The 9,693-nt window shown below is 34.3% G+C and overlaps 2 protein-coding genes and 1 non-coding gene across 3 annotated transcripts; 2 read left to right on the forward strand and 1 right to left on the reverse strand.

Annotated features, from left to right (window-relative positions):
• Positions 1 to 238: 238 nt before the first annotated feature.
• Positions 239 to 320, reverse strand: TRNAS-GCU. Its single transcript has one exon. It is a non-coding gene; the product is annotated as a tRNA-Ser (tRNA).
• Positions 321 to 1,216: 896 nt separating this feature from the next.
• Positions 1,217 to 5,886, forward strand: LOC106357444 (VQ motif-containing protein 18-like). Its single transcript, XM_048735662.1, has one exon. The coding sequence runs from the start codon at positions 2,474 to 2,476 to the stop codon at positions 2,945 to 2,947; it is 474 nt and encodes a 157-aa protein (XP_048591619.1). The 5' UTR covers positions 1,217 to 2,473; the 3' UTR covers positions 2,948 to 5,886.
• Positions 5,887 to 9,689, forward strand: LOC106353132 (beta-glucosidase 16-like). The gene is made up of 12 exons (XM_048735660.1): positions 5,887 to 6,048; positions 6,116 to 6,185; positions 6,836 to 6,894; positions 7,000 to 7,075; positions 7,151 to 7,228; positions 7,381 to 7,468; positions 7,539 to 7,794; positions 8,159 to 8,492; positions 8,592 to 8,623; positions 8,852 to 8,954; positions 9,066 to 9,162; positions 9,277 to 9,689. Exons 1-12 carry the CDS (start codon positions 5,902 to 5,904, stop codon positions 9,479 to 9,481), a joined length of 1,545 nt encoding a protein of 514 aa, XP_048591617.1. The 5' UTR covers positions 5,887 to 5,901; the 3' UTR covers positions 9,482 to 9,689.
• Positions 9,690 to 9,693: the final 4 nt, after the last annotated feature.

The following is a 9,693-nucleotide window of genomic DNA, read 5'->3' on the forward strand; positions in this document are numbered from 1 at the left end:
CAAGTCGAGCATTGTGTTTTAAATCGCAAAAAAACTATCTTTTTGTCATTCTATTACGGCTCAAACAGGGGCAGGGGATTCGATAGTGAACCAGCAGCTTTGAACTCCATAAAGAATGTTATAGCGACACTAACAAACGTGTCTGAGCTGACAGCATCTTTTATGCTGATGGTTATCAAAATGAGCTCTAGACCAAAATTATATAGAACAATAAATCTCTAAAAATGTAAAAAATAGTCGTCGCCTGAGAGATTCGAACTCTCGCGGGGAAACCCCATGTACTTAGCAGGCACACGCCTTAACCACTCGGCCAAAGCGACTCTTTTGAAAATTTTACGCCAAACTAGAAACTAACGATGTAGATACTAGATAGATAACATATGTTATGTTCGTGTTTTTTTTGTCAGACCAAGGTCTCTTATTTCGACGCAATCATTGATGAAAATAAAGCGTATTCGTAGGAAATGATTATTATATTTACAACTTAAAAAAGATATCTTAGCAAGTTGCACATATGAATCGTGTAGTGCTCCAGCATGGCTGTAGCCTGTAGCCTGTAGGTACAAACAAAATCTTCTGCTCTTTTAAATAAGGTTCTTGAATCCGGCCATAACCACTGAATTAGTTGGAGCCAAAACAAAACAGCCAAAACACACAAAAGGAGAGATGGACAGCCTCGAAAATTATAGGATCAAATTACCATATGGTCGGGATAAACATCAACTGAACCGACAAGAAAAATTATATAAAGCCATAGCTGAAACAGTATGTCTAGCTTGAGAGAGTTTCAGCTGACAGGACATGCTGAGATTATTAATTTGTTTTCTTACGTATGAGGATTGAGGAGATGAAGTCTACAGTCCCGCGTATAAACATTAAAGAAATATATGTTTATGTCCTACATCTACTTACTAACTTACACATAATTGTCCAGTCTCTATAAATTTTTATATAACCAAACACGCTAGTGTCAAATAATGTTCTATTTTAGGAATTAAATAAATTTGACCTTTAAATAGGTTGATGCAACATACAAGTAGTAAATCGAAAAACTCGACTGCAACAAAAAAAATCGTTTGGTGTAAGTATATAATAATGTTTGACTATTTTGGCTTATGAAATGTTGTGACCTCTCCGTATGATTATTGGCCGTTTTGTTTGTTTGAATTTCGAATAATCAATTTAATGCAATAAATATTAAAATCAAACAAAAATACTTGCACGTGCAGAGATGAAGCACATATCACGTGTGACGAGTGCCTGTCGTGTGTGTTAAGTTATTTGTAGGTCGTGATTAGCTATTTGGGTCGGCTTTATTTATCTAATCCCTGTCCAACAGAATAATATCAACCAAAGTCTGTTTTACATACATCACTATAAAAGATGATGACATTAAACGTTTCATATATATTGAAATTTATTTAAAGTAACCAAAAATCGATAGATGAAAGTTAGAAACTCAATGGAGAAGTAGCTTTATGCCGATTATTCGAGATCTAGGTAGGTGTAGAGGTTAACGAAGTAATTGATTATTGATTATATATATTATATTTATATTACATATTTTAAGAGTTTTTTGTATTTAATTAAAACTATTTTTGATGAAACATTTAAAATGGAATATATAAAAAACTGGAGAAAAAACTTTCATTTGTTTATAAAAAAAGATATAATTAAAGTATTCACTTTAATTTTATTTTATTTAACCAATTTATATAAATTTAGATCGATCAGACCGGTTTAAACGAGTTAAATCGGTTTATACTGTTTTAAATCAATTTAAAACAATTTAAATTAGTTTTTAAAAATTATTTCTGACCGATTTATGACTTAAGAGATACTTATACCGACTTTTAGAATATTGAAAATCATGTTATTAATATGGATATTACAAAATGGAAGAAACTTTATTTCTAGAAGCCATGTAAGATTAATTATGCCGACAATTAACAAATTCGTAAACAAAACAAAGTCAGCTTCGCATCCCATGGTAAAGTTGATAAGCTAAGTCAACCCCAACTAATCATAAAATAAAACGTTGCTTACACCATCTACCTTATGTTTTTTTTTTTGCTTATTTGTTGAGTTTTAATAACAGTTGAAAATTAATAATTGTTTTTCTTCGATAGCGTAAAAGAAACAGGTAATTCTCTTGGGAAACTTACAGTTTATTTAAAATCCACCTGTTGTTATGTGTGTAATGGAGGGCAGGTCCGTAGCTGTTTTCTTCCTATACTTCTCAACATTTTGACTATTTAATATTCAGTTTGCAGTTAATTAATAAATGTTTCTTATACTAATGTTTCTGACCAACCAACAATAATATTATATATAATAATTGTATTTTCTATGGTCATTTCCATAACTTTTTGTGTATATGTACATGCTCAGATAATCCAAAACATTTGCATATTATATCTTCAAACAATACAAGAAACACAATCCAAACAAAAACCGAACTTTTGTTTTCTAAATGGTGAGAAATTCAATGAAGGCTGAGTACGATCTTGATCATCTTCCTCATCAAAGCTTCTATGGAGATAATTCAAGAACTTTGGTTCCTATGAACAAGAACTCCCAAATAATCACCAAGATCAAGCGTAAGATCCGTATCATCCATATATTTGCACCGGAGATTATCAATACTGATGTCAAGAACTTCCGTACACTCGTCCAAAGTCTAACCGGAAAACCGGAGATCACCAAAACGGGTTCTAAGAAAAAGATAACGAGAACAAATATTCCTGCGCCACCGCCTCCACTTCAAGAATCCAGGTTAGAACATACGGCAGAGCCGGTCAACAGTTTCATAGGGAGCCACGTGGTGAAGGAAGAATGGGGATCATGTTCAAACACAAACACTTACTTTGATTTAGATGGTTTGATTGACCTTGACGAAGAGAACAACATGTTTTCAAGTCGATGGTTTGATCTTCAAGAGCAATAATAAACTAGTCACACTTTGCCCTAATATCTAGGGCTTCAACTAAAACGTCCCTATTGGTTCTAATGATTTAATTATTCGTTCTATTTGGGATGTAACACGACATGGTTTAATGACACAGTGACATCATGATGAACGAGGTTGACGACGATCATCATATAAGTAGTGGGTATATACATAGTTTGTATAGATATACACTTGTGATTATTTTGTGCTCTTTGAATTAATTAACTTGGTAGACTGACTTTGCTAAAAACTGGTGTAGCAGTGTAACACGTTGTATTCACGCGTGCGTGTATTAATTCCTTTGATGTATTTGTGATTGACTTTTGCGTGGGAATGAATGTGCTGGAATTGTTTTATTAATTCGTGGGAAAAAGAAGAAGATAAATATATGATTATTGGAATCAAGCAAAGCAAAAAAAGAAGACCTTACACGATAACTATAGAATTCTGGATGTCAATATGTGCTCGATGGGAATCTTAACTCCTTCCGGACAATCCAACCAAACCCAAGGAACTCTTGGTTAATGAACAACTTGATCAAAAAGAGAGGTATTGTCTACAACTGGATAAAATTGAGAGTTGGAAATGGTATCACCTGTCTGGACAGATAATTGATCATCATTTGGCTGCCTCAAGAGTTATTTCTACAATGACTCTAACTTCTCTCTTCGGTTAGCGGAGGATGCAACTCTCTCATCTATATACAGAGATGGCAACTGGATTCTTCCTCATGCTCGGTCGGAGAAACAACTGAATCTTCAATCATAACTAACAACACTTTCTCTGACAGAGAATGAGGATTACTATGAGTGGGGAGTGGAAGTGGACGGTGCAATAAGCTCTAGATACTCTACGGGTCAGGTCTGCAGTGCTCTATATGGACAATGTTAAGCTAGATGAACTTCCAAACTAAAACCAATTGGTGATAAGTGGAGTGACACATCTATCTTATATATTACTAAAAATCTCTTCTAACATCCGATGTGGGAACTTTGTGTCTAATATGCGCTATCATACCTGATGACAAAGAAGCATGTGAACGAGCCATGGAATTCATGTTTGGATGGTGAGTGTTTTTCTCATCAAAATATAAAACACACACACGTTCTTGACTCATGACCGGATATGAAATTTATGAGATCATAAATATTTTTAGGTTAATCTCAATAAAATTTTATTAACAATTTGGGGACTATACGACCTTAATAAAAATTTTTTTTTTTAATTTAGGACCATTGCGAAGGTTTCATTCGGCTGTATTGAGAACCAGCATATCTTGACTTAAGAATATAAACATACCATACTTTTTGTTAATTTTCTAATTTGGGGTTCTTTTGACTTCGTTGGAGAGAAGTATTACAGTGCTTTAATTTCTATGTTAAAAGCATTGCTGAAGTGGACCATAATACTCCCAATTGGAGATCAGACGCACGCATTGAATAGAAACATAAGTAGCGTTTACATAATACATATAACTCGTATCGTATTATATAGGGTTTTTATTCATTTCTTGGCTCACAAGCTTCTTAAGGGTTTATTAGTTTCTAAAGGCTTTTGGTTACCGATTTTGTGGTCTTACAAGTTTTATATCAATTGAAACAGAACAAAACAAAGCAGGACAGACATTGGGAGTAAGAGGTGGTTCAGAATGAGTCTTTCTATACCCACAAGGGCTTTGAAAATTTCTTACTTAGGCTAAAAATAAATACGAAAGCCCAAAGTTCATGATCCCTGAAAACGGTAATAATTTCATACGAAGCTCTTCCATGATAGTTTATACTCATTTGTTTCTTGGAATATGGTTTACTAACTCTCTCTCTCTCTCTCCTCTTTTTGCTTCAGGACATTGTGATATGGATTATGAGGAAAAAATAAAGCTTTCTAACTTGATGGATCTCCAAAGGACAGAGTACCACAAGAAACATCTCCAAAGCATCCAACAAGCCATCCAGTAAGTTTCTTCACATACAAGAAACTGATGATAAATGTTTTTTTGCTCAGGGAGGATGGAGTTGAACTGTTGAAGTTGAAGGATACTTTGCATGGTCGTTACTAGACAACTGTGAATGGAACGCTAGTTATGGAGTCCGATATGGCCTCTTCTACGTCGATTACAACAACGGGCTAAAACATTTCCCAAAAATGTCTGCAATGTGGTTCAAAGAGTTCTTGAAAAGAGAAGAAGAGATTGAAGAATCTGAGAAGGAAGAGTACTTGTTGAAGTCTGCAATTAAGAAGAAGAGATTCTTATAAGCAACTGGTTCGGCTTCATGTTTTATCCCTAAGATGTCTAAATCTTATAAAGCCCTCGAACTATTTTTCTAGATTAATTTGTTGTGTGAAAAGCTTTGAAGCAAAGTAGAGTTTAAACAGCCAGGGCTAAGAATTCTTTGCGGATATAAAACTTTGTTCCCTTTTTAGTCTTCTTTGTTATACAATCATTCTTAAATTAAAATCAACTGAAATATTATCAAAGCTAAAACAAATAGTGCATCAGCACTACCATGGTAAACTACGACAATATATCTTTTTATTTTCCGGCGGAAATATAAATATCGACATTCTTTAAAGATGATTGAGCAATAATATATTTATATAAAATTATAGATAAGCTATCCTCTTTTTGAAAAGATGGGAGAAAGTCGACAAAGAGATGGGACAAAGTCGAAAACAAGATGGGCTATAGATCTCTAATTCTTAAGATAATGTTATGTTTCTTCTACTGATTTTATAGGATAAGGTTTCTTGAAACAATTGTAAAATCAATGTAGATATATACATACAACTACTAGTAAAAAACAGTTGTTCCTCTTGTACAGTAACTCCCTCAACTAACAACTCTATATAAAGATACAACAATATTACAAATTATCAAATCCCAACACTTATAAAGTTTTGAGTTTGACAACCAAAATCCCTTATATATTAAAAGAGATAGATTTTACGAAAAAATGAGAAGTGAAGGTCTCGTCTTTATGTTGCTCATTACTTCCGCCTACGTTGGAGTTTTCGCCAAGAATCATTCCTCAAGACCTAAACTGAGAAGAAGTGATTTCCCACAAGGTTTTATTTTTGGATGTGCTACTTCTGCATATCAGGTTTAGTTCTTACTATATATATACTTACTATTTCGTTTCATTTTATAACATTTTCTTGATTTTGCAGTGTGAAGGTGCTGCTCATGAAGATGGTAGAGGACCAAGTATCTGGGACACCTTTTCTGAAAAGTTTCCAGGTTTCTTCTTCTTACTTAGAAACCCTAAATGCTTTAAAACTTTATACATCAAGATTCCAATATTTTGAAATGTAGCTTATTTTTTTCTTATGGAATTCGGTTTATGTATATGCATCTGATTTTTTTTGGATCGCCGAGATTATGGCCAAAATCAATTTTCTAACCACAACATATAATATTAGTTTTGTGTAACTCAATCATATATATGTTAGGGACAGTACAAAAGTTGGAAAATATCATAATTAGTATATAAGAAACATGGGTCAATGCATTTACTATCAATTGGTTTTGAGTTAGAATTTCATCTAATTTATTATGGTATCAAGTCAGATCCATACAATCTAATCCAACCTGATCCCAAAAATGGTCCATCCATCTTTGCCAAACATTCCAAAATTAATAAACAATTTGTTATCATCTTTAAGGGCCGTAGTAAAGACATTGTCTACAACATAAGTAGATCCATTTACTGTTAATTAGCTTTTAATTAGAAATCCATCTGACTTAAATTCATGTGTAATTCTTTGATTGATGTGCACCTGATTTACCTTATGTTCATATGAAACATGACATGACGATGAACAATTGAACATTATTGTTCCTTATTCTTGAAATTAGATTATCTAACTAATATTTTGTCTTCTTTTCAGAGAAGATATTGGATGGTAGTAATGGGTTCATTGCTGATGATTCTTACAACCTTTACAAGGTATAGTACTGCCCTGAACATATAAGGAGGTACTTGCTCCACGAAACAAAAGGATTTTAACTAATCATTACATTTTTTGTTCATGAATGTCTTTTGGAAAATCAGGAAGATGTGAATTTTCTGCATCAAATTGGCTTTGATGCTTACCGATTTTCAATCTCTTGGTCACGGATTTTGCCTTGTAAGATATAAATCCTAACAAATCCATCTAAATAGTTTTAATATTCGTGAGCGGAGTAGTAATTAACTGATTCAGGTGGGGATTTAAAGGGAGGTATCAACCAGGCTGGAATCGACTATTACAACAACTTGATTAATCACCTTCTGTCTAAAGGTAGCAATGATTCTCTGTTTCGCAGTTCTTGGTGATACTAATGGAGTCTTGGTGACATCTAGGATCTTGCCAAAAACCACTGAAAATTAGCAAGATTCGTTAAGAGCAACATTTTAATGTTTTTTTGTGTGTTATGTTTGTTAATCTTGTAGGAGTGAAGCCATATGTCACAATCTTTCACTGGGACTTACCAGAAGCACTTCAACATACTTACGGTGGCTTCCTAGGAGCAGAGATCGTGTTAGTAAAAAATGTTGTTCGTTGGCTCTTTTTCTTTTTGGTTGTTGTTGAGCGTTTGCTAATGAAACAGGAATGATTTCCGGGACTATGCGGAACTCTGTTTCCAGAAGTTTGGAGATAGAGTGAAGCATTGGACGACATTAAACGAGCCATTTTCAGTGGTACATAATGGTTTTACAACTGGCCAAGACGCACCTGGAAGGTGTTCCAGTTTCACTAATCCTAATTGCACCGGCGGTGATGGAGCCCGCGAGCCTTACATCGTCGGCCATAACTTCCTCCTCGCTCATGGAGCAGCCGTCAAAATCTACAGAGAAAAGTACCAGGTATGTTTTACCTTGTACATTTGTAACGCCCTTGCCCACGGCACTCTTTGGCTCGTTCTATCTGACAGTTACAATTCATTTTTCGATAGGTCACATATCTTTTTAGTACTCTAGTTCAAAAACATTTAATCCTATAAAAAAAATTTGGACAAGTGAATCACTTTGGTAATATAGGTAATCAAATCAATTATCTTAAGCCTTTCAACATAAAACACTATATATGAAAACCCGGGATGTGACAATATTCATCAGTTCCTTGTTTGATTTATGTTCCAGCGCTGGCTCTGTTTTTACTCTGTTTCGGCTCTGCTTTACTCTGTTTCTTCACTGTGATTGCGTTTGGCACCTACTGCTGTGTTTTCAGGCGATTCAGAAAGGTGAAATTGGCATAGCCTTAAACACAGTATGGCACTACCCTTACTCAGATTCATATGCTGACAAATTAGCTGCGGCTCGAGCCACGGCCTTCACCTTCAACTACTTCTTGGAGCCAATTGTCTATGGCAAATACCCGACCGAAATGGTCAACCATGTAAAAGATGGCCGTCTTCCTACATTTACACCAGAAGAGTCGTCCATGCTCAAAGGATCATATGATTTCATAGGCATTAATTATTACTCGTCTTCTTACGTCAAAGACGTGCCATGTGCAACTGAAAAGATCACCATGTCCACTGATGCTTGCGTCAGCATCGTAGGTCCGTGAAACTATATGGTTTTCTTTTACCTACAATCTGATTATTTTCTTTAATTATTATCGAAATTCTATTATATACTAATGTTGTTTACTGTATTAGGTGAACGAAATGGAGTACCTCTCGGTCCAACGGTATGATTATTCTATTCAACCTTAGTTAGTCAAGATTCAAGAATTTATATTAGTCTCCCAATCAAATCAAGATTTCCATTATATTCTAAGTTAATAATAAGAGTAAAACATATTTGTATTAAACTGGATAAAATATAATGATATATTTTTCTCTTTTAGGTATTTAATGAGTTGTTTATCTATAAAAAATAGCGGTTTATCTTATGTAACTATGATGATTAATTACAGGCTGGCTCGGATTGGCTTTTGATATACCCTGAGGGTATTCGTGATCTTCTACTACATGTCAAATTCAAATTCGATGATCCTGTCTTGTACATAACAGAAAGCGGTAAATGATAACATCTGCCAAATATATATCTAAACTAACTGAACGTTTAGAATCATGAGCTAGCTTAGACTAATAATACTTTGTTCTTGTATCTTTCTTAAAATCATGTAGGAGTCGATGAAGCTAGCATTGGAGAAATCTTTCTTAATGATGACTTGAGAATTGACTACTACGCTCATCACCTTAAGATGGTTCGCGATGCAATATTGTAAGCTATTTTTTACATAATATAGTTTCCATAAACATTACATAGTTCTTTCAAACATACTGATTTGCTTTTTGACATAATAATATTGAAAACTATATTTTCATTAAATTGTAGGATGGGGGTGAATGTGAAAGGATATTTTGCATGGTCGATGATGGACAATTTCGAATGGGCGGAAGGATACACGGTCCGGTTCGGGCTAGTGTTTGTGGACTTTGAAGATGGACGTAAGAGGTATCTGAAGAAATCTGCCAAGTGGTTTAGGAAACTGTTGAAGGGAGAGTATAATGGGACGAGGCAAAAGGTGGCTGTTATTTAATAAACCATGAGTCATTGCTTAAATGTATTCGACTAGTTGTTGGTTCTAGACATTTAAAACAGTTTTAAAAATTGGTGTAGATGGTTTCTAGATCCCTGCCTAAACACCAATCCTCTATAAAACGTCTAATTAGCTCTTAGCAATTTCTTGAACATTGCTAAGCATTGAGCTTAGACTTTGATCTATAAAAGTTCTAAAGCTTATTACACATG

Source organism: Brassica napus, chromosome A7, assembly GCF_020379485.1.
Source record: "Brassica napus cultivar Da-Ae chromosome A7, Da-Ae, whole genome shotgun sequence".
Classification (NCBI taxonomy): domain Eukaryota; kingdom Viridiplantae; phylum Streptophyta; class Magnoliopsida; order Brassicales; family Brassicaceae; genus Brassica; species Brassica napus.

Excerpts from the sequence above, each read along its gene's own strand:
- LOC106357444 (XM_048735662.1), top strand. The coding sequence starts at position 2,474 with ATGGTGAGAAATTCAATGAAGGCTGAGTACGATCTTGATCATCTTCCT.
- LOC106353132 (XM_048735660.1), top strand. The coding sequence starts at position 5,902 with ATGAGAAGTGAAGGTCTCGTCTTTATGTTGCTCATTACTTCCGCCTAC. Across the intron at positions 7,229-7,380 it reads TAATCACCTTCTGTCTAAAG|GAGTGAAGCCATATGTCACA; the intron begins GTAGCAATGATT and ends TTAATCTTGTAG. Across the intron at positions 9,163-9,276 it reads ATGGTTCGCGATGCAATATT|GATGGGGGTGAATGTGAAAG; the intron begins GTAAGCTATTTT and ends ATTAAATTGTAG.